This window comes from Dipteris shenzhenensis, chromosome 2 (genome assembly GCF_047967505.1).
Source record: "Dipteris shenzhenensis isolate YYH24624 ecotype China chromosome 2, Dip_SZ_1.0, whole genome shotgun sequence".
Taxonomy (NCBI): domain Eukaryota; kingdom Viridiplantae; phylum Streptophyta; class Polypodiopsida; order Gleicheniales; family Dipteridaceae; genus Dipteris; species Dipteris shenzhenensis.
The window spans coordinates 35,111,713-35,136,798 of record NC_141597.1 but is presented as its reverse complement, the minus strand read 5'-3'; the positions used below and the strand labels follow the sequence as shown (position 1 = coordinate 35,136,798).

The 25,086-nt window shown below is 42.4% G+C and overlaps 1 protein-coding gene across 2 annotated transcripts; it reads left to right on the top strand.

Annotated features, from left to right (window-relative positions):
- Positions 1–16,950: 16,950 nt before the first annotated feature.
- LOC147904677 (subtilisin-like protease SBT4.14) lies at positions 16,951–23,514 on the top strand. Of its 2 annotated transcripts, XM_087395163.1 has the most exons (12): positions 16,951–17,162; positions 17,250–17,353; positions 17,430–17,527; positions 17,653–17,796; positions 20,351–20,462; positions 20,584–21,112; positions 21,265–21,359; positions 21,509–21,736; positions 21,849–21,963; positions 22,112–22,328; positions 22,503–22,839; positions 22,914–22,982. In XM_087395163.1, the coding sequence occupies exons 1-12, from the start codon at positions 17,049–17,051 to the stop codon at positions 22,918–22,920; spliced, it is 2,100 nt and encodes a 699-aa protein (XP_087251289.1). In that variant the 5' UTR covers positions 16,951–17,048; the 3' UTR covers positions 22,921–22,982. The 2 variants fall into 2 exon arrangements, with proteins under 2 accessions (XP_087251289.1, XP_087251281.1); XM_087395155.1 differs by having other exon boundaries at positions 22,503–23,514.
- The last annotated feature ends 1,572 nt before the right edge of the window (positions 23,515–25,086 follow it).

Genomic DNA, 25,086 nt, shown 5'->3' with positions numbered 1-25,086 from the left:
ACCTTTGGAATTTGTAGGAGGAGGCAATTCCATGATGATTTTGATTTTGTCCATGTTAGTTGCAATCCCATGTTGAGAGACGATGTGTCCCAAAACAACTCCATGGGTGACCATGAACTAGCATTTTGTTGGATTCAGGGAGATGCCATACTCCCTGCATTTGATTAGTACTTCTTCAAGACATTTAAAGAGGTCCTATTTGTTTGAATGGATGCACAAATCATCCAAGAACACTTGTAAAAAATTATTCAAAAATGACTTGAAAGCTGTGAACATGACTCATTGGAATGTGGCTGGGGCAATACAAAGGCCGAATGGCATGACTCTATATGCAAAAATACCCCATTCTATAGCAAATGCTATTTTTGATTGGTCTTGAGGAGCAATTTGCACTTGGTTATAGCCACTGAAGCCATCCAAGAAGCTATATATTTCGGATCCTGCCACCTTTTCCAACACTGTTTCTATTAAGGGTAGGGGATAGTGATCCCTAATTATGGTGGCATTCACATTTTTTAAGTTTACACATATTCTGAGCTTCTTGTTGCATTTAGGTACAATGACAATGGGTGAAACCCAATCAGTGTGCTCTATCTCGTAGATGAATCTGGCATCTAGTAGTTTTTCTAGCTCATCATAAACCATGGTGCCATATTTAGGATTTGTGCGATAAGGTCCACATACCTTAGGGTGAGCACCTTCCCTTATAAGTATCATGTGTATTGCCGCTTCTGGTGAAATTCATTTCATCTCTTTGTATGACCATGCTAGGTAGTCATGGTATTCCATTAGGAGTTCTTTGAGTTTGGTTTCATCTTCTTGACGAAGCTATTTCCCAATGAAAGCTAATTTTTCTTCCTCCCCTTCAAGGGTGAGGTTTATTGTGCATGTTTTTGCCGGTCCCTCATAGATTGGAGTTTCTCCAATGCTATCGGTTTCATGAACTTCAGATTCTCTGAGTGGTCTTGGCATTGCTATTGGCACACTGCCACTTGTATAATTCTTGAAGTATTCTGGCACTTCTCGAAGATCGGCCTTTGATGGGGTTGAACTAGCTTGACATGTGTCATGTGTACTGGGTGGCATAGTTGCATTTATTAATTTGTTAGGCTCTTCTTTTCTTTCTTTTTCTGAAGTCTCTTGATCAAGCTTCATCTACACATGTGGCTTATATTTCCAAAACTTCTTACGTTGGGAACTGTGCAGTAACTTTTCCACTGGTAAGGTGTTTCCAAGTAAGGGTTCATGTGTTGCACATATTCCTTCCAGTCCCTCAGGGGACCATTCAAGAGGCGGTGGTTCTGATTTTGAGGGAGCAGACTTCGCAAGGTACAATTCGACAATCCATGTTTGGACTCGTTCGAATTCATTGAAGTGCTCGGGCCTTGGCTTTTCTACGATTTCCTCCAGCTTTCTTGTGGGATCTTCTGCTGTTATTTAACTGCGGAGGTTCAACTTTTGGGAGCTCGACTGCCATTAGGGCATGCAGAATGGCTAAGTCATTATCAAAGATTTGATCTTCAATTTCAACATTCGTAGCCTCTGTTTCAAGGTCCCAAGGAAAATTTGAGTCATCATTGGTATTGGTACCTTCTTCAGGTTCATTATCCCATTCGAGGTCAGCCATAAAGAATGGCATCTCTAGATCGATTGGTTCTTCATGTGTCAGTGGAGGATCAACTTGTAGTGCATTACATCTATCTGTGAGAAGATGGGGTCTAATGAATGGCAGTTGTTGATGGTTGCCAATGTTTGTATCCAGTTATTGACATTGCTTTGTGAGTCACCTGCTATGGCATGCTGTTGCAAGGGAGCTGATTTGCTTGAGATTGTCATGGAAGATGTGTCATCCAATGCTCTAGGAACAATTGGTTTAATAGCTCCTGTCCCCACATTCACCCTGACTGCAGTGTCTCGATTCTGGATTGTCAGTCTATCAGTTCCCCAGTCATGGAGGACTGATGCTTCCCGTAACCAAGGACGTCCCAGTAAGATTCGATCGGATTTTTTGGGGGGATACAAGATTGTGAATTGAAGGGAAAAGCGGACTCCTACGATCTTTGTGGACATGCCATTCACTATTCCTAAGGGTTTAGCCCGTGAATCATCGGCAAGGCGTATGTTAAAATTAGCTTTTTGCATTGGTAGGAGACCCCATTCTTCGTAGAGCTCCTTTGATATGACATTGACACCTGCTCCACCATCCACTATGGCTTGGACTTCATTATATGCCTTGTGGATCAAAGGCACAATAATGTTGCGTATGTCATCTCTTTCACCCATCCGCACAGGGATATCTTCAATGTCGTTCATAGGTGGAGGGGGATTTGCGAGTTCAACCCATCCTTTGAAACTCTCCCAGAGATTGGGACAATTCCGTAAGAGGATTCCGATGGGAATTGACACAGGGCAACTCAGGATGCTAGAGAGTGCGGCTCCTTTAAGTTGATGTGGCAGTACATTCTGTTGTGGAGTTTGTTGTTGGAACAAATGCTCGAGTACAGTATCAATACTTTGTGGGGCCAAGTCATGGATTGGGTCTTGAGCTTGTTTCTCAGCCTCAAATTGAGCTTATTCATTTTGGACCCATTGCTGAAGTACCTGAAAACGAGCCTTCTCCACCTCTGCATTCGGATATGGAGCTTCTTTTATTTGAAGCTCGAGAGTTGATGTGGATGAGCTCGGCTACTCATTGCTTGGTGGAGGTGGAGGCATTTGTGCTTTTTTTTTCAGAAGTCGCTTTGTTTGGATTGGAATGTTAGGGCCCTTGGTGGCCTCTTTCTGTTGGCGTGTAATTACATTGACAGGTTGTGACTTTACACTTGCCGGACCCAAACTTTGATGGTCCACCCCAATGATGCCGATGGGGATGTTAGGCTTAACCTTTGTTTGTTTTGGGACCTTATTTTTCATGGGACAATCCATACAGGCATGTCCTATGCCACAATCTCTACAGAGGGGTTGGAAAGTAGCTGGGCTACCACGATGAGGACACTCTGTGATCCGGTGATTTTCTCCACAACCGTAGCACTTAATTGGTGCTCGGAATGTATTGGGTCGTACTTGATTTGCATAAACTGATATTAGTCCCTCTGCACCTTCTACATAGTACACTGGGTACTCTGCTTCATACTCAAATAACGAGTCTACTTCCTCAGCTTGTAATTGATGTATTGGAACTGCCTGAGGAGCTGGATTTGGTGCTCTTGGATATGGTCGTGGATTCAGATTCCTGAGTAGTTGTGGGACTTGTGTCCGAACGGGAACATGATTTAGCCTCGAAGCTAGTGGCGCTTGTGCAAGTGCCGGTTGCCTGTATACTCACATGGGTGCCGCTTGGTATTGTGGAGGTCGAGGCAGATTGTTGCGCATGTTGAAGATGCAACTATTCTTATTATGGCCGCCGGTGACACAGATATGGCACCACAACCGTGGCGGTGGATTTGCTTGTGCAGTGATCCTGGCTCTAAGGATGGTGCATTCATTTGCTATATGATTTGCCAGGCAGTGTGGACACCAGACATTTTCTCGCCGTGGATATGTTTGAGTTGGTGGCTGAGACAAGTGGAGTTTTTGATCCATGGCCTGCATCATGTGTTCTTTCAGCTTCATGGTCATGGCCTGTAGGTGATCTTCATTGGATGTTTCGACAGTATCCTTTGATTTATCCTTTTTTGAGCACTTATCTCGTGTATTTGATCTGCCATCATCACTGTTAGTGTCTGAGTTTGTCATGCCATCTTCAATGTCAATGGCTGCCGCATGAGCAACACTGAATGTTTCATAGCTGCTTATCTTTTTCATATCCTTGCAAATTTTCTTTTTTAGACCTGCTATGAACCATGCCATGAGGTACTTTGCATCTGGGTGTGGGTCACATTTGGCGATCAATCTCTTCATCTTTCCCAGGTTTGTGCGTACATCTTCTCTACGGCCTTGTTCGATCTTGCTGAGTTGGAGAGCGAGATCATCTTGTAGCCTCTCCGTTTGAAAGCGTTGTTTGAATTTGGTTTAAAGTAGGTTCCATGTGGCACGTTCTTCCATGAGAAGGTCTAGGTACCATTCAGATGCTTCATCGGTTAAGGCCATTGGAAACCAAGCCACCTTGGTTTCATGGGATTGATCGCCACCTGCTCGACATGCGGCATCAAAATGCTGGAGGAAGTGGGCTGGGTCTCCCCTACCATTATATTTGGGAAGTTCCAGTTTTCCCAAGGGGCGTCGGCCTTGATTGTTGTTATTTTTTTGTTGGAAGAAATTGTCAGCCTCTGCATCAAGCTCGATATCCCCATCATTGTCATGATGGCATCCAGCCATGTTGGGGCGTGGAGGAGTTAGAGGGAGTGGTTGAATCTCAGGGGGGGATTCGAGGTAGAGGATTGGCAGGGGCGATTGTTGTAGCAGAGTTATATGCTGATGTAATGAGCATTGGAGTCGAAGGCATTGGCCGGAACGTAGCTGCATGCAGATTGTACGAGATTTACCAAGGGTGTCTCTGCCATAAGTGCGGCTGTGGATGTAGTGTTGTTGGGAGGGTTAGAGTGGTGTTAGTTTGTGTAGGGACTGTCGTGTTAATAATGTGTCTAAGATTGTCCTACGTGTCTAGGGAAATGTGTCGGTGCAGACGAATCATTAATCGGAGGTCACGGCATGAAAATACGAGTGAATTTATGCAAAATGAGGCCCACACGAGGGCACGAATGAATGTGTGCTAGGAATGCCGAAATGGTGTCTCCAGGGGATATGGGCTACCCTTGCAAAGAATTTGGAGGTATCAATGCACTTACACCCTCCTAGAACACCACTCTCCTGCTATCCACAGTCCTGGGCTGTCTAAACATAGCATCCTCTCTAAATAAACATCATGGCTGCGTATCAGCTCTTTAGCGGAACAATCCCATAACCTATAGTCCTTGCTGGACTCACTATATCCAAGGAAGATACACCTCCTCGATCGGGAATCATGAGCATAAACCTCGTAGCCAAACACACGTAAATGCTCATAACATGGTGCCCTACCTGTCAAGAAGTCAAATGGCACTCTACCATCCAGAGATCTCCTAAGTGACCTGTTAAGCAAGTATGCAGTTGTCTTACATGCCTCAACCCAATAGCATTCGGTAAGACTCGCATATCATAGCATGCTACCAATCCTGTCCAATAGAATCCGATTTATGCCTTCTGCCAAGGCATCATAAGTAGAAAGAGGAGGAGTGGTCAACACCCTCCTGATACTAAGTGTATCATATAGATGTTGAAATCTAGAAGAGGTAAACTCTGCATCACCATCAGTCATCAAGCTTAATAGCTTCTTTCCTGATTGATTTTCAGCATTACCCAAGAAGCGCTGAAATGTATTATATACATCATACTTCTATCAAATTGGATATACCCATATGTACTTTGTAGCAGCATCAATAAATGTCACAAAGTAAGAGGCGCCACCCAGTGAAATGGTATGCATAGGCCCACAAACTACACTTTGAACCAATTGCAATGGCTCAACATACCTTTCACTAACTGTCTTCCTCATAAAAGAGGATCCTGACTGCTGACCATCATGACAATCATGACATAAAATCTAAGAGACATCCATAACAGGAATGTATCTCAATGTTGTAAGGGCTTCCATATTTGCAGCAAACATATGTCCAAGTCTGGCATACCATAAACTAACTGATGGCTCCTTACTAACCATAAGCATCTGATTCTGGATACCTGATACATGCAATGCATAAGAGAATCCAACCCGTGATCCCCTAGCCATAACCAAATTGCCTCTAGCAATCTTCCATGCATGATCACCCAAAGAGACACGATAGCCTGCCTCAACCAACTGTCCAATATTGATCTTGCTCATAGTAAGTCTTGGTATATGTCTAACCCTCTACAGAACAAGAATAGAGCCACTAGGCATAACAAGGTGAATATCCCCATAACCATAGACATCCATAGAATGATCAATGCCCATCAAACTGCTCTCCACAATGCATTCCTGATATGCACTGAACCGTGACCTATGAGGGATCATATGACATGAAGCACATGGATCTAACATCCAATCATCGAGAATGGGTACATCAGTGGCCAAGAAGGAGGTGTCAAACATAGACAAAAGAATGCCTTCATCACTGCTACTGTCAGTGGAAACCTTGGCATCCACGCCTTGAAGCTCAACATGCTTCTTCTCCTTCTTCCTGTCATTCTTAAGCTTGCTCTTCTTCTTGCATTTTCCTAGCCATTTCCAGTAGTACTTTTTCATGTGGCCATACTTTCCACAATAGAAACATCTAACACAAGTCCGAGAGCTAGACATGCTCTTGGAATTCCCCCTTGAACATGACCTGTTTCTACCAATTGATCGACCTCTGGAGTGCATATCAAGGCTGTATTTCAGCCCATCAGGACATTTCAGCCCATCAACCACTTGTAAGTTCAACCCATCATGCTGTAACATAACACTATCATGGTCATACATCCAGCATATACGAGTATAGAACTCATATGCATGGTAGTCTACACCCTGTACACCATCCTGTACCTGCAAGTAGACTGACTTCGAGAGTGATGACTGAATGATAGAGCATGCTTGCTCATTCATGTTATCCCAATCACTCTGTTTAATGCTATTAGGCTTGACACCTTTGCATTGAATGGGCTTATGCTGTCTCTTCTGCACTAACACATCATAAATCTAGTCTTTCCAATACTGAAAGTTTGATCCATCCAAGCTCTCAATATCAAATAGGGCACTACTAGCTGTAGATGCCATATCTGTGGCACAATAGCTCACAACCAAAGAGTAGTATAGTGCAATAGGCAACCTAAAGGACCCAGCAAAATTTATATATATATATATATATATATATAGTGCAGTCCAGACCAATTAGGTCTCCAAATAAACTGGCTGATCCAAAGGCTCAAAAGCACTCAGTCATAAAGAGGCATAAACAAGAATATATGCAGCCCAGTAACCTGCCAATGCCTGGCAATCCAAGTAAGCAACGCACTGAACCGAATGAGCAATGCCTGCATAACCAATGGCAGTAGGAGCCCAACTCAACTATCCATAAACATCAGTGTGGCATCTACCAATGCAAATCCATAATGCCTCGAAATGGCATTTATTGCATCACCAATGCATCACCTCAAGTGTGCAACCCTTTGGCATCAAAATCAAGCATTCACCACTTGCCGAATGTGCGAAAGTGACTTGCAAAAATGCCAATAATGCCCTTGGACTGAAGTGAGATCCCAATCACTTTCTGTAATTTACAGTGAGTTCCCAATTCACTGTTGTGCAAGAGAAATTCCTACAACAATACCTCACAGCCACTTTGGGCTAGGACCAGATGCCAAAGCTATAAACAGCAAAGTTGTAGCTTGTAGAAAGATCTACAACTTGTCAGTTGACCTTAAGAGCTGAATCCTTATGGATTCTCAGATATTTTCACCTGAAAAATAGCTTCCTGCACATTGGTCACAAATAGACAGTAGACTACAACTTTTTGTGGTTTTGCAGAGGCTGTAACTCCTGCAGTGTATACCGGATCAAATTGCTTCCAAAAGAAAAGTTGTAGTCTGTTCTGTGAACTACAACTTTCCAGTTCGTCACAAAGTGCAATTCCGCACCAGAAAAGAGTTATTCAGTCCTGAAAATGATTGTTTTATCATAAAAACAGCAACAGCAGCTTCCTGGTATGCTTGCTGCCCTTACAACACTCATCTGCTCCGGCAAAACAACCCCAAAAATGGTCAAAATACATCCAACAGATCACTTCGTATGTCAACTACAACAGCAACAAAATGGCAAGTACAATGCCCAACCAAATCAGCCCCGAGAATGCTCATAGATCAGCGATAAAATAGCCCAAAAGCACTAGCAAAACAGCCCCGAAATGTGCTCCAAACAATGGCAAATCACTGAGAATACATCCTCAGCTGCTCAATGAAATGACATAAACATCACCATACATGTAGGTGTAAAACCATCAAAATGTCCATTGAATGACTGTCAAAATGACCTCAAAGCATGTGTCCTCCACCTCATTCCTTGTCGGTCATTGGCGCCCCCCATCCTGAGATCTCATTGACACGGTCAAGGTTACTACCTCAATGGCTATGCATGCACTTGACAATGCCTTTCCACCATCGGCCTCGAGTTTTAGGAGGGACATTGCCACACTTATCATCAAGCCCATTTGCCATTTCCTGTGGTATACCATTTCCTACATGCTTGTCAACGTCATACATCCCTTCTTCGTTCGGGCATCGGCCAATTCACACAAAATTCCCATTGACTATGTTCAATTTGCAGCAGAGCAATTAGTAGTTGCAGAGGACGGCGATTACAAATACAGAGATGTGATGTCTGCTCAGCTCGATGCTACCATTGTTGCCAAGGAAGCTCTGGGATATCGACCTCATCCTAGGATAGCCATCAGTTCAACGGACTGGTCTTCCAACGGCAATCTCGATTTGCCAAATGTAGCTGCTTACAAGTGAAGCTTGCTGGCAAAAGTCCAACGGGGCACACTCAGGGGACTAGGAATGTGCATCTCGTCTCACATCTTCTCCTCCTTTGATGAGAGCGAAAAATCCAGCTCTTTAGCTTGTATGGAACGCAATTGGGGACTCTTCTACTCACCAGCTTGCTCTCTTAAATACGAGCTCGATATTGGAAGCGAAATGGCCAATGAAGAGACATTCTTAGAGGTCGGTCAGCTTCCTGTTCTGCCAACTCTAGGCCCAAACAATCCAAATTCAGTATCACCACCGCCTTCTCCATCTGTTCCGCAATATACAGGCCCAAACTTAGTCTCACCAATGCCTTCTCCCTCTGTTCCTCAACATAAAAGAAACAGTTTTGCGCCTCATTCGCCCCCCTCGGTTTCCCATTCTATTCCTTTCCACTCTTCTGATGTTGTCCCTTCTTTTCTTGCTAAGTTGCCCTCCACATGGTGTGTGGTGAACTTCTCGATAGACGAGAATCTAGTGCGGGAAGCTATGGAAGTTGCTTGCAGTTTCGGAGTTGCAGATTGTGTGCCTATCAAGCCCGGCAAGGCATGTTTCCAGCCGAACTCTTTGCAAGCTCATGCTTCTTACGTCTTCAACAGTTACTGGCAAAGAACTAAGCACTTGGGCGGTGGAACCTGTACATTTGATGGAGCTGCAATTCTTACACTAGTGAATCCAAGCTACGAGGGGTGCAAATTAGTTGCATCTGCAATGAAGGGATGCAAATGGAGCTTGTTTAGATCTGATACCAGTTGTGGGAGAGGAGAGCACACACAAAGGGATAAAGAGACACCAAAAGTGGTGGAGCAAAAGCTACTCCAACTTATTCCTCTATCATATATATATGAGTATATACGGGCCTTGCACAAGTGGGTGGGCACACTACCCTTTACCCCAACATGATGAGGCTATGCATATTTTGGTGAATGCCCTAGGAAGGGGGGCAACACCACCGCACCCGCCCAGTGTTCCCTGCAGGGATGGCAAATCCCTCGAGGAGCCGTCCATAGCCATTTCCAAGCTGATGACCAAGTTCCTCGGAGAAGGAAACCCGATCTCTCACGTGGAAAGGCTTGAGCATGTTTGTGAAGCCTTTGGTGCACCAAGTGACCTTGAAATGGCCAATGCATTCGGACTTAACCTGGACGGCAAGGCAGGTCAATGGCATAGAGCTCTCACCCCTGAGGAAAAGATCAACTGGGAGATATTCAGAAAGGCTTTTATTGTGGGTTCGCTCCCAGCGGCCATAAATGGAGCTCGATCAACCAGCTATATGGGGTGAAACAAAATGACAAGGAATCCCTTAGGGATTACATTGCAATGATTAAGCACCTCAATGCCCACTGTGAACCCTATGAGCGAATGAGTGACGAACGGCTATTGCCACGCTTCCTCATCGGGTTAGCAAACCCAAAGCTGCACGACCATCTCATGGTGATGATTCCCACCTCCTTTAATCTATGCAGTAAAGTGGCCATTCGTATATGTGACAATATGATGGACAAAGTGGATTCAGACAAGGCCTCAGCCCCCTCTGAAGTAGCCATGTCAGTTAGGTCCTCGAATGTAGAGTCAAGAAAGAAGGAGGCTAATGAGCCTAAAAGCTTGGATGTGAGTGAGCTAGCCTCCAATTTGTTGGAGCAGCTAGGTCAGCAATGGAGAGCAGGATCCTCCAAACAAGTGCCGAGCAACCCCCACTTGTTTCCACGATGAGACAATGTCTGATGTGGGGTATGCAATGGCAACCACCCCTCTGATGAGTGCCTGTGCCTAAGGGCAAGGCCAACACTCTACTATGCACACTGCCATAGGTGGGGAAACCATGATACCTCCCAATGTCGATTTTCGAGGTCCCTTCCCTAACCCATGTATCAAATGCGACCCCCATTGGCCCTAACAGCCCCACCCAACCCCCAGATCCCGCAAGCACGTGAAACCACATTACAAAAATCCAGAGCGCTTGAATGACACTTGCGGATGATTTGTGCTATGCATTGCTCCCACAAGGAGTAGCCGGGAGTGGAAGCTCCGTCGGCATATCTTCAACTACCCCACGACATGTGAGTCACCACTGAGACCACACTACATTTTTTGCACAGCTGTTAGGGAGTGAAGGTATGCTTTTGCACTTGCACTTGTATTCCTTTGATATCTACCGATTGCACAAGTCTTCAAGCTTAACTTGGAGCTTGTTAGTGGAGTTGTAGGAGAAAATAGAGAGAGGAAGTGAGAGTGTGGATGAAAAAGTAGAAAAACGTCTTTTTTTTGTTGGAAAGTCATTTTGGAGAATTTGAAGCTTTTTTTTCATGCTTTTAGTGTGTTGAGTTGGTAGGAAGATAGTTTGAAAGTTTGCTAAGGTGTATGTGAGGTCCAAGCACCTCAAAAAACAACAAAAATAAGGATCCTTGCCAAGTTTTGAAGTAGTTTTGTGTCTTAGAACTCACCCTTTCTAAAATTTTGCATTTTTGCTTTCAAAAAGTGTTTTGTTTTCATTGAGCAGGTAGATTAGGTAGTTTAGCATCCCCCCATCACAAAAAAACATGAACATAAACATCCAAATCTTCACAAATCATTAAAAACTAGTCGGCGAGATAGTGTGTTCCTATCCCCACAGGTCAGTGCGATAGTGCTATCATGCCAACCGGTGCCAAACCATATTCCGCCGATCGGTGCCAAACATATCCCACTGGTCAAACTTGCAATTGACCTAGTGCCAAACCGTATCCCATCGGTCAAACTTGCATTGACCCAGTGCCATTGCGCTTCCCCACCACCCGGAGTTAATGTGTGTCAAAGTCACTTACGCACCGACTTAACAAGCCGTTGATTGGTGCTATATTGGTTTCCCACCGTCCGTTGCTATTCTACTACCCCACCACCAGTGTGGTGAACCCACCCCTCCGTCCATGGTCATAATCGTTCCCCACCACCGTCATGTTATCACACAGCCTATCACTGTTCAATCCCATTGTCCGGTGTTGTCCACTCAACCCGTCGATTGGTGCCATAACCGTATCCCACCGATCGGCGCCATAATCATATCCCATTGGTCAAACTTGTGTTGACTTGGTGCCATAGCCCAATCCCACCGGTCGTGGCCATATGGCGTATCCCACCGATCATGGCCATAGCTGTATCCCACCGGCCTGCTACCCTGCTGGCCGGTGCCATAACTCTGGAAATCGAAAAATCAAGAAAAATAACCTAAAAATTAGGACCCTAAGAATCAAGAAATGATGAAATTTGCATACAAATTGCATTGAAATAAACCCCATTTTGCATAGCCCTACTCCTACCACCCTTGACCCAGTGTCGAGGCAGACTCAACCTAGAATTGAGGCCTCAACCATGCCACTGAACACATGACCTTGAGATCAGGAAGAGTCCTACAAGATCACCTTGAGCCATTAGACAGTGCCTCAAATACCATCTTGTTGACCTCTATACCTACCTTGGCATCCTTAGGGTCAGTAAGCTCAAAAGTTGGTTCTCACTCATTGCAAGAACCACCACTTGCTGAATTATCCAGCTTAAAAGAGTCCATGAGTTAGGATAGAGACATGGGTGAACCCCTTAATGTTAGAGCCTCAGTAGCTCTAGACTTCATCCCCATTGATCTCCACTCTCCTACCCGATCTACAGCAGCAACTACATTAAGGGAAATCTATCTGGACCACCAATGTATGGGACATGGCTGACCATTCCTCAACCTTCCACTGTATCACAAACGGTCCTTATAGATGAGGCTATGAGAATCGTAGTGCAAGCACTAGGAAGGGGGGCCACCACCACCAATGTTTCCAAGATGGGATACCAACCCATCAACAAGCAAGCCTATCACAATCTCCAAGCTAATCACCATATTTGTAGTCCTGAGAAGGAGACCGAGTCTCCCATGTTGAGAGGTTTGAATAAATTTGTGACACCTTTGGTGATATCGAGGATCTAGACAAGGTCAATGATTTTAGCTTGAGTCTTGATGGCAAGGCTGGACAATGGTTTAGAGCCTTAAACCCTAAAGAGAAAATAAATTGGGACACATTGCGCAAATCCTTCATTGTGGGGTTTGCCCCCAGTGGTCCCAAGTGAAGCTCACTTAACCAGCTTTATCAGGTGAAGCAAAAGGACACTAAGTCCTTAAGGGACTACATCACTAGGATTAAACATCTAAACTCACGATGTGAACCCCACAAGAGGATGAGTGATGTGCAACTTCTGCCACACTTCCTCATAGGGCTACGAGATGCTAAGATGCATGATCATTTGTGTGCTATGAATCTCACATCATTCGATCTATGAAGTAAGACGGCGATATGCCTAGGGGATAACATGAGGGAGACGCCCCAAAAGGATAGATCCTTTGCTTCCTCTGATATGTCCCAAATAGCATAGGCTTCAACCTCAGAAGCAACTAGGGATGCAAGCATTATGCCCAAGGTGCTCAACGTGGAAGAGTTGGCCACAAATCTATTAAACAAGTTGAGCCAACAATGGAATATAGAAGCACCAAAAGATGCTCCTAGCAACCCCCATCTCTTCTGACAAAGAGATAACATATGGTGTGGGGTGTGCACTGCAAATCATCCCACTCAGGAATGCCCTCGTCTTAGAGCCAGGCCAACACTCTACTATGCCCATTGTGCTCGTTCGGGAAATCATGACACATCCCAATGTCATTATCCTAGGGCGATTCCTCAATGCATGTATCAACAAAGGCCGCATCTACCATTGCCTGCACTGCCCAATCCACCCAATCAAGCACAATTAGTGATACAAGGAGCCACATCAGCCAATCAAGGGCCATTTAGGGCTCAAAATATTCCATTACCCCCGCCAGTGCTAGTACCTCAACCACCACCACCACCACCATGAATTACTCCCTTGAATCAAGTATTGGTGGAAGAGCTACCTAGTGATTGGAGAGACCCAAAACCTACCTCTAGTGGACACAACTATTCCCAAAATGGTGACAATGCAAATTGGTTCAACATTATAAGTCACTACATTATACAAGGTGACCAATATATTCACTCTCAAAATATTGGCCCGATTTGTTGATTGGAACCCTTGGAAGGTCTTGAGAGATTTAACATTATCAGGATTTGTGGGTTTAGGTGTCACTATTTGCCCATTCATCCAATCCAAGAGGTCTCTCCATAGAGTAGGATTACCCCATAATAGTGTCGTGATGGGCATCTTGATCTCAGTGGACAGGAATGAGGCTAACCTTGTAATGTCTCGAGGAGCAGTGAAAGATTCCACATCTATTGTAAGCCACAAGAGGACATGTTGTCATCCTCCTTTAGTTGTTGCAAGGCGAGGTCTTCTTCAAACATCCGTTGCATTAGGGTGGATCCCTCTATTGAAGGGCATGACACACATTCTTCCTCTACCCTTTCAAGTATTTGCAAGCCTTTTGAGGCTCGAGCATTTATCTCATAACTAGGATGAATTGTATCAGTACTCTTGCTTGCCTTGAGACTCTTCCGGCATTCCTCTTAGCACTTGTGTACCAATTTATGCACCTCGGGAAGACCTTGTTTCCCCACCCATGGGGTGTTGTGGCTTGGCCATGGGTTGAAGCCATTATTGGTGCCTCATTTGCCTCATCCAAGTGGTTGTTGTTGTTACCACTTGAGAGAGTATCGTCTGAAGAAGGTGATGTTGGTAGGGAGGCTGTATCTTCATCCGACCCACCTTGGATGATGACCTTCCCAATCTTCATTGCACCCTTGGTGCTTACTCATACTGGTTCAGTTGCATCTCTAGGCTGTGACGTACTACCTTTATCCCTTTTGGCTTGTTTGCGATATGAGAGTTATGTAGATGGCACCCAACTTGTGGTAGATGGTGAGACACATGGTAAATAATCAGATGACCAAATCAGACCTTGCAACAAGCTAGTGTCATGATCAAAAATTTGTACTTCAATCATTGTAAAGGTGGAATTCAATCATTGTGTAGGCACTCTATAGTACCCGTCTCGACTCAAGCATCAGTTGGAATTTAGTTATAAGAATGTGGAATCCAATCATTGGAAAGGCCATGGGTAATTCCTCTTGCCTCAAGCACCCAACTCCTTTGTATAAAGACTTATTGAGTGTAGTATTTCTTATAAACCTATGCTAATATAAAACTACAAGCACAACTCTTGCTATTCTTGAGAAGCCTTCTGTGTTTCTTGTCTATTTAAATGTTTAACATTTGTGCATATTGTGAGTGCCATTTTCCTTACATTGAAGTTTAAGTTCAAAGACAACCAAAGAGGCTCTTATCTATGGAAAAAAAGAAGGATAAAAGAAAGGCTAAAAGAGAAAAAATGTAAAATGAAAGGAGGAAAGAGAAAACAATCGAGGATCATGCATTGCATTATTACTTATTTGTCATTTTTTTAAAATAAAAGATTTAAATAAGTGGAAACAAGATTGTTTTACCAAATATTTAGATTTTTTTTAAATAAACGATTTTGAATAAGTAAAAGAGGATTATTTTACCATAGATTTAAGTTATTTTTAATTTGAATTATTAATAAGTCAAGAAAAACTTAAATTTTAAAGTTTAATATACTAGGATTTTTGAAATAAGGAGTAACGCACGAATTATGTTTCCTAGTTCTTGCATTATTAATGCAAAATAATAGTGTGAATAAACAAAATTAATATGTGTAAAGGATGGTTCAGAAAGTAAACTTTTGATTTGGGAAGGATATTTGTATGTGTAAAGGATGGTTCAAAAAGTAAACTTTTGATTTGGGAAGGATATTTTACGAAACTAGACTTTTCATTTGGAAAGGAATTCTAAGCAAAGTTCAAAAACACACAAAAAAGTCCAAATTTAATAAAATGGGTATTTGGATAATTTGGCTCTTACACACCCAATTCCGATACAATGATAAGAACTTAAGATTGTTTTGAAAACATTGATGTTGCAAATCACAAAAATTTACCCAAAAAAATGATAAAATGCCAAAAATTTTATACAAAGAATTTAACCTTGAAAATCACAAATTTTACAAAAGAAATACACCCAAAAAAAATATTGAACATACCTAATAGGGAAATGGATGTTTTAAATCAGCATTTTAAAATATGTTTTTCCAGCCAGAAGCATTTTAAATCGGTCCAGCAATGATTTTTAACTTGGACTAGCTGTAAGGGGTTAAGGTACAAAGTTCAAAAACAAAAAAGAAGTCCAAAATTAATAAAATGGGTATTTCTATGATTTGGCTCTTACACACCCAATTCCAATACAATGATAAGAACTTAAGATTGTTTTCAAAACATTGACGTTGCAAATCATAAAAGTTTATCAAAAAAAAATGTTAGAATGCCAAAATAAATTGTACAAAGAATTTAACCTTGAAAATCATAAATTTTACAGAAGAAATACACAAAAAATATATTTTGAACATACCTAATAGGGAAATGGATGCTTTAAATCAGCATTTTAAAATATATTATTTTAGCTAGGAGCGTTTTAAATCGGTCCAGCGATGATTTTCAACTTGGACTGGCTATAAGGGGTTACAGTGCAATAAATCCATATATCGTGTGATAGCCTTAAAAAATCATGAGATTCTAGAACTACTTGGAGACTTGATAAGAACAAAATGGGATAACAATAAGGATAAATGCTTCCATACTCATTTATAAGTTTAATGTATCCTTTTTAAAAGTGTCCAGTGTAGGTGGTGGGCTTACTTAGGCTAGTTGATATCTACCACACAAAAAATGCAAATTGCATAAAGGCAAAGATCTTAGTTTACAATTTCTGATTTGAAATTTAAAAAGTTTTTTGCTAGAAGCAGGGAGATCTTCCAATAGAAGTAGGGAGCTTGGGTCAATCGTTTGTGTGAGAAAAAAAAGACTTTGTGAAGCATGTTAGGATATTAAATCCTTGGAGGGTTCCCAAAATTTTAGTGTACCAAGTGCATTCAAAAGGAGGGGTACTTTAGTTCCACATTTGAGAAAATTTTAACACGTTTGCAATAACAGGAGGGGGTTTTTAATTCAACTCTAGATTTAAACCTTTCGTTAGTTTATAAGTAAAGAGGGGTGGTTTTATTGGGGAAATTTTTTTACTTGAGGGGTTTTTTAAAGACCCTTTGAACGCACTCAAGATACCTAAGTTTTCTTAATGGTGCACCCCCCCATTAAATCCACATTTTCACATGGGAAATTAGGTGATTTGTGGGCTTGATAAGGTGATGGTGAATGGAGATGGATCTCCTTTTTTTATGGATGGCCTATGTTGACACAACAAAAAATCTTATTGGTCTTGGACTTACGTACGATTATCCATATATCATGTGTCTCGATGGTTTCCACACGAAGCTTATCGACCTCTTTAATGAGTCCTGCTTTCACAACAGTAGCAAGATCCTTTATCGATATATTGCAGATTGCTAAGGTAGCTCTTCAATCAGTCCTACAATCGGCCTTAGTGATTTTCGCTTCCATTGCTTGCTTCGACCCAGCTACACAATTGATAATACTCGTTGGCTAATTCGTCCATAGCTCACTCACCGTACGATGGCAGTTGCTTCATGCATCCCCCTCATCTCCCTGCTGCTGTTGTTTGTAGTCCTACCTAATTGGTCTTACGGGAGCTCCATATCGCGTTATATTGTCAGTGACCACCGACAGGTTTATCCTGACGAATCAGCCTTGTTTTTAACCTTTCCATTCTGTCCAATCTCCTCGTATTTTCACCTTGTTAGATTTGTGTTTCAGGCTTTTCAGCTTTATATTGTGTACTTAGGAGTTCTCTCACCATCCTCCACTCCTGAGGCTACAGCATTTTCCCACGTACAGATGCTCTCGTCAATCAAGAGAAGGTGCATGAGCAGCCTATTCTTGTAATTCGCCCAACGTGCAGTCTGACTGAGCTGACCATTCGCGATTCATGTGCAGTAAGGATCTGGCTCGTGGCGCCCTCGTGGTCAGCTACACAAAGAGCTTCAATGGCTTCGCTGCAATGCTAACCGCAGAGGAAGCTGACGCTATGGAAAGTAATGTTGCGGAGCTTTCCTCGAGCGGCTTAGGAAAAACCGCCGTATTCTTGTTGCAATATATATAGTTCCGCGTACTGATTTTTGTTACTCTTTTAGCTTTAACTCGATTTCTCTTTTCTCAGGTATCAACGGAGTAGTTTCCGTATTCCCCAACCAAAAGAAGAAGCTGTTTACTACGAGATCCTGGGATTTTTTGGGTTTAACATCTTCGAGTCCCAGAAATCTGGCTGTCGAAAGGGATCTCGTTGTTGGTGTCGTCGATAGTGGTAATGCGCCTCACTTGTTGAAACTGAAGACTAGTACGCGCGTGCATGCATATCGAGCATAAGACTTTTCTAGATTCCGTCCGGCATTCGAACGTCGTCACTCCTTAGAAACGTCATGTGACCATTACATCGGCGCGCTTAAGCCTGGCCGAAAACAAAACCTTCAAAAGAAAAGGTAAGTTCACACATAAGCCAAAGTGAGTGATCTATAATCTTTCGTCCAACAAAGTCAAAATGGAATCCAAAGAGTTTGAATCCAATTTTAAATCTTTAACCCTCTTCTCACTTTAAATCATCCCCATGCCTACCTCCATTTTTATCTCTTTTGGAACTCTTTTCCTAGTCTTTAATGATCTTCCATTTTCATCTCTTTTCCTAGTCTTTATTCATAGGCCATTTTCATCTCTTCATCTTCACCTTCTTTTTTGGACTGCACTCTTGTAGCCTTAGCAACGATGCAATTTTGAGAAAGTAAAAATTAGGCATTTCTTGAAATTTTTAAAAGTGTATTTTTCCTATTGGCTTTCTTCATTGGACTTCAATGTAAACTTTAAAGTGGTTGACTTTCTCTCTCTCTCTCTCTCTCTCTCTCTCTCTCTCTCTCTTCCCTTCTTTATCTCCTGAAGTCTTCTTACACAAGATCTCCACCTTTTCTCCCACACCCTCCTTTCTCTCTCTCTCTCTCTCTCTCTCTCTCTCTCTCTCTCTCTCTCCCCTCAAGTCTTCCTTCACACCATTTAGAGTGGATTCCTAATTGTTTGCTTTTTTATCTTGGGCAAGCCTTATGAATGATTAAATATCATGCACCTTGTTATTATTGTCTTTATCTCTACTTCGTCTCCATCTCCATCTCTATAAGATCCATGTCTATATTATTAATAGTATATAATATCATCTTCTTTGACAATCCACTTTTATACCCGTGGTGTTGGCTAATATAGTTTATTCACGAAAGTAAATTTGATTTATCATTGTGAGATACTCAACATTCTATGACTTTTTCTATCATATACTTCTCCTTCAAGACGTTATCATGCTCATCTTCAAATTCAACTCCATCCATATCTTTTCTTTTTATCAATGTTAACATTAGTTCTACCTTTATCTTATTCTCCTTTAGCTTGACAATAAAGTGACAGAAACATGTGTGAAGATAATGGTCCATGGAGGTCCAGGTAATGAAAAAATGATCCAAACAAGATGTACGATGATGACATTAAATTATGCAAAATAACATGTGTACGATGATGGCAATAGTGTGCATATAATCATGCAAAATGCATGTAAGATGATAAAAATAATGGAGATGGGTTGGGAATGAAGAGAGGAATTAAAAAGAAAATGGTGACTAGTTTGAAAAAGAAAGTAGCTGAAGATCATGAATAAGAGAGAAAAAGGTATATAAGGCAAAGAATCCCATGATTTAACAAATGAAATAGAGATGAAAATATATTCATTGACGTTCTTTTTCCTAAAATTTTCAACCAAAACAATTGCCATCATCTTTGTCATTCTCCTTTTTATGAATCGCCACATAAAAGGAGGTTGTTGAAAAGAATAGGCATGTGATAATGACAATCGATGATGACAAAAAAATTAAGAGAGATCGTGAATAATTAAATGAAGGCCTAGAGAAAGAGTAAAAGCAAGGAAGAAGAACTAATGGAGATGGTATGAAGATGGGCTAACAATAATAAAAGAAAGATGCAATGGTTTGAAGAAAAATATAAAGAGATCTTGAATAATAGAAGGAAGAATGTACATAGGAGACTCTCATAACTAAATGCACGAAAAAAGAAAGTCTTTACTAGCTAGTTTAAGACAATGAACACGGCTATCTTCATTTTCATGTCTTTTTCCTTGTTTTTGGTCATGGGTCTTTTCATTTACACCTTTTTTCTTCTCTCTTTCATGAACACTGTACATTTCCTTTCAAACCAATTGCATCTCCTTTTTAATTATTATCATTTCTATGTCTCTTATTGCCATTATCATTCGCATCTTCTTCTTCATCAATCATTATTGTTATTATCATATGCATGTTCTTCTTCATCATGAATCTACTGTTTTACCCATTGTGTTCGCAATTATATACTCGGTCACTAGATGGTCGATGTCTTTGAATAATGTACTTATAACTATGAGTTTTTTATTATATACTTTTCATTAATGATAAATAGTATTTAAAAAATGACTTCTTTAGAATGTGCTTGGACTATGGATTGTGTTATTTAAAGCATTGCATGTCTAAGACCATTTAAATCATAGTTGATTACATAGACTAAGAATTTGAACTTTCAAATGACTAGCTACTATTAAGTCAATGGAGAAGGGGGGGAAATTTTCTAGTGAAAAAGCAAAGGCAAGAAAAAGAAAAAGAAAAGAAAACTTTAACCTTCTAGCTGGAAAGTTGTTGGCCCTTAAAAAGAAACGAAAGGTAGCCCTTCAAATACATAGGGTTAGTAATTGTTTGATTGAAATGAGGAAACACTACCGGAAAAGAGAAAAGAGACTGTAATACTCAATAATTCGATTTGAAAATTTTACATCTCAGGAGTATGGCCAGAATCCAAAATGTTCGATGATAGCTCTGTTGGACCGATCCCTCCCACTTGGAAAGGTGGATGTCAAAGTGGAGACAATTTCTCTGCCAGCAACTGCAACAGGTGAGTTGCATGAAGACGTAGACTGTCTTGTAGACCTAGTGCCCGTTCACGTTTACAAAATAGCTGATAGATCTTTGTACCATGCTCCTTAAACATTGCGCAAACAATAATTTCTATGCAGGAAACTTATAGGGGCGAAATACTATGTTAAAGGCTTCCTGGCAATGCGTGGACCGCTGAATCGGTCGCTGGACTATTTATCACCCCGCGATAACATTGGGCATGGCACCCATACGTCTTCCACCGCTGCTGGTTCCGCTGTGGAAGGGGCTAGTCTTCAAGGCCTTGCCAACGGAACAGCGAGAGGGGCAGTCCCCGCAGCAAGGATCGCAATGTATAAGGCTTGCTGGTCGGGTGGTTGTTTCGATGCTGATATACTTTCAGCATATGACGATGCTCTCTATGAGGGGGTAGATTTGATTTCTCTCTCATTTGGAGGATTCGTTCCACTCGACTATTCACTTGACAGTATTGCTATCGGTTCCTTTCACGCAATCCAGAAAGGCATCATCGTATCGTGCGCTGCTGGCAATGGAGGTACAAGTGTTCCCGCCGTGAACACAGCGCCTTGGATAATCACAGTAGCCGCTAGTACCATAGACAGACAATTCTATTCTCCGATTCTACTCGGAAACAATGCCATGATAAAGGTAAAGCTCGCAATGTATATATGATGAAAGCCTAGATTAACAGGAATGGAAGATGGAGGAAGCTAGAGGCAATAATCTGAACCTTTTGTTTGACGATGGTTGCGTAATTTAAATCAATCACGGATCTAACTTTGAGAAACATGAGTTCGCAGGGTAAGGCTATTAATACTTTCGTGATGAAGGACACTTGGTATCCGCTTATATCGGGAGCCCAGGGTGATTTCGCCAACTCGACCGCTGATTTGAGGTAAAGAGGAGCGCATCATTCACAGATTTGAATTTGTCCTGGTGAACACGCAGCGAAGTTGAGTTCTTAGTTTATCCTATAGTTTCCCCATATGAGTTTGGGACGAATTTTCCGTTCTTGCCTTCACGATAGTTTTGTGGGTTGAATAGTTTTTGCGACGTGGGCTTTCTGGATGAAAGGAAAGTGGAGGGGAATATTGTGTATTGCATAGAAGGAGGATACGGGGGGGTAGATACGAGCGTGCTACTAGCCAAAGGAGCAGGTGTGATCTACGAAACAGAGGACTTGATCTCCATGACGTCTACCTTCCTCCTCCCTACCAGCACTGTGGTAAATTCGGACGGAAACACCATCTCAGAGTATATCAACACGACCAGGTAATCAGGACTAATCTCCAGCTGCACACAGATCACTTGATACTATAGGCTCGATATACTCCGGCAGCAATCGCGCCTAATTTTGTGATCGTATTCATCTTCTTCGATTCAGCTCACCAGTAGCCAAGATTTTGCCCTGCGAAGTCTCCGTCGACCAGCTGCCCGCTCCTCTTTTGGCTGTCTTCTCGTCTCGAGGTCCAAACCTCGTATCTTCCGACGTCTTGAAGGTAGGTTCTCGGTCTGCAGCTCCGGACCTCACAATATATTTGATCAAGTAATTAGCCTGCCTTCATTTCGGTTGGAGTAATTAGCCTACCTCCGAATTTCAAGCCTCTCATTTTGAGCTTCAGCTGATCGTAGTCGCACTATTTACAGCCTGATTTGGCTGCCCCTGGAGTGGACATACTTGCAGCGTGGTCACTCAACGACTCCATAACGGAGAACAATGGACTTGACAACCGTTACTATGCTTTCAACATTATCTCCGGCACTTCTATGGCCACCCCGCACGTTACCGGAGCTGCAGCCTACGTGAAATCGTTCCATCCCGACTGGAGCCCAGCAGCTATCAAGTCCGCGCTGATGACAACAGGTAATGTGTCAACCCCCGCTGCCTGCTGTTCGTTGCCTTGTATCGGGTTCGGTATTTGATGTTGTACCTAGATAGAAATCACATGTTTCTACCTCTCGATTCTCGAATCTCTACGAGACGTCTCTCTTAATACGTCCTGATGCCCGCTGTTGTGGATGACATCGGTGCAAACAGCAATCCTCTTTGATCCGACAAACCCATTGAACAAGGATCTAGAGTTCGGCTACGGTGCAGGGGAGATCAACCCCATAAAAGCGATAAATCCGGGCCTGATCTACGACATAAGCGTCCGGGACTACACGAAGTACCTATGCTCGCACGGCTACAACTCGACAAAGCTGAGGTTACTCACAGGCGATCACAACAGCACGGGGTGTCCAACGAATTACGATACGACTCCATACAGCCTAAACTACCCGGCGGTGACAGCGGGGTTCGCAATAGATATGAAGGAGGAGTGGTTTGTGGCAAAGAGGACGGTGACGAACGTGGGGAAGGAGGGAAGTGCGAAGTATGAATTGAAGATGGAAGTGCCGAAAGGGATGGAGGTGGAGGTGTCGAAGGCGGAGCTTGTGTTTGGGTCAGTGAATGAGAAGCAGGAGTTCGAGGTGAAGGTGAAGGCGCCTGGGCTCAACTTGGTGAGTGTGCTGTCCGGTTCTCTCACTTGGGTGAGTGGCAACTACTCTGTGAGGAGTCCCGTGGTCTCTTACCTCCTCTCTTACTAAATCATCATCGTTATTAACTAGGGCGTGCCCATGGATATCGCCTTATTGTTTCACACTAGGGGGGGCCTAATAAAACCCTAGGCCTACACAAAGGGCACAAGGGGTCATCTAGATCATGCTGGGTGATTGGCATCTAGCTACAACTACCTACTCGCCCAAGGGGTTCAAGTCACAACTTTATCCCTGGTGGCCCCACCCCTTAGCAAATTATCATGATTCAGTAGAGGACAACCCTCACTCCATCAGTCCTTCATATCATAAGAGTTCTCTCAACTCTTGTGAAATGGTTCTAAAAAATCTACTAGGAACCCATGTAGCAATACTACCACTAAATTCTTGTGAAAAGAAGGTATTCCAAGACTCTCCACACTCGATTGACCAATATGAGGATAAGGTCATTTTACTACACGGTAAATACTAGACATACTATGTACTAGACTCTCAAAAAAGCCCAAAACTGATAAAATAGCATGAAACTGTCTTTTTAGCATTATTTTCTTAATTTATGTTATATTTCTTCAAGTTTTTTATTATATGTGTACGTTGTGTGGGTCACTTATGCTAACAATTGATGAGCATGCATATGAAAGTATGGTTATAATGTGAAGAGTGTAAGTGGCATATAAATTTAAACCTTGCATTATTTGTGTGGCTTTTTATTGCTAGCTTTAGTCAACCCACATTTAACGTAGCTAGTGATGTGGTCAAATTGATCAACCTCCAAAGAAATAAAGAGGTTGGGTAATACATATGCATGCAATGATTGTGTCCATTATATGGTCCATTGAGGTTGGGTTGTACATACCCATGCAATAATTGTGTCCATTATATGGTCAACTTATGTCAACCTTGAAGCACGGAGATGAATGTGTACATTTTGGCATGGCATTGAAAATACGTGTCAATGTGGCATTGAGCTTAAGGGATAAATTGTATACGACACGTTCATTTAATTTGGAATTTTCTTTGTTTTTGGGGGTAGCCAAGAATCCTTGTCTAAATGAAAAAGTGATTTTAAGACATTATAAATTTGCTATAATAAGGCAAAAACTAGGAAGGGAAACACATTTGTATCTAATGAAGGTTTCGAAAAAGGGAGTCACAACTATGCAAGAAAGAACAGTGATTTGATGTTTTTAACTAGGGTCACAAAAAGTACAATAATTGAACTAACATGGCCATGCCCATATAATCACTCTTATATGTAAAAGGGTCAACGTTTGCTTGGGTGTAGCCAATCACGAAACTATTTTCAGGGCCATTTTGGGGTCACGATGCGATGCGCTCTTGGGTGAAATTTTGAATTTTGTGAGGACCTGTGCTCTCATCAAAAAATTCCCCAATGTCATGATGCCGCACTGACGTAATAATAAGACGCGATCTATTTATTATATATGCCACAGATCTCGAGCGACACACGGCAGCTTTGCATTACATTGTGCATCTCTACACTGCTTCGCACAGTGTAGTCTCTAGCCTGACCACCTATCATAGCCTTTTGCCGCAGCTTTTCCACATGTCATTGGGCAGCGTGCCTATGCAGATCATGAAAATTCAAGGCTAGCTTGGAGAGACCATCATGCTGGTTCTTGGCATAATAATGAGACGCAATCTATCATTCTGATTATCGCCTCCGCCGCAGCGCAGGTCTCTGGCCTGACCACTTATCATCGCGCAGGCCGCTTTTTCCACAGCTTTGCCACCTGCCACTGGGCAACGCGCCCATGTGTACATAAGTTGGCTTGGAGAGATCACCGTGCTGGTTTTGGGCACCATAACGAGACACAATCTATCATTCTGCACATCACCTCAGAGCAGCCGGACGACCTGTCATCGCAAAGAATTCAAGGTTATCTTGGAGCGACCACCACACTAGTTCTTGGAGTTATAGCTCCCTTACCTATTTTTATGTATTACAGGAGGAGGTATATGATGACCATCGCGCTGATAAACAGAAGGAGATGTATGACAGCCACTGCGTTGGTTCTTGGAGCTATATATTTGTGTACTAAGAAAAATGTATTTCCTTGTGT

Coding starts and splice junctions, on each gene's coding strand:
- LOC147904677 (XM_087395155.1), top strand. CDS start 17,049: ATGGCAGTTGCTTCATGCATCCCCCTCATCTCCCTGCTGCTGTTGTTT. Junction 17,354..17,429: donor CTCTCGTCAATCAAGAGAAG/GTGCATGAGCAG, acceptor ATTCATGTGCAG/TAAGGATCTGGCTCGTGGCG. Junction 17,528..17,652: donor GGAAGCTGACGCTATGGAAA/GTAATGTTGCGG, acceptor CTCTTTTCTCAG/GTATCAACGGAGTAGTTTCC.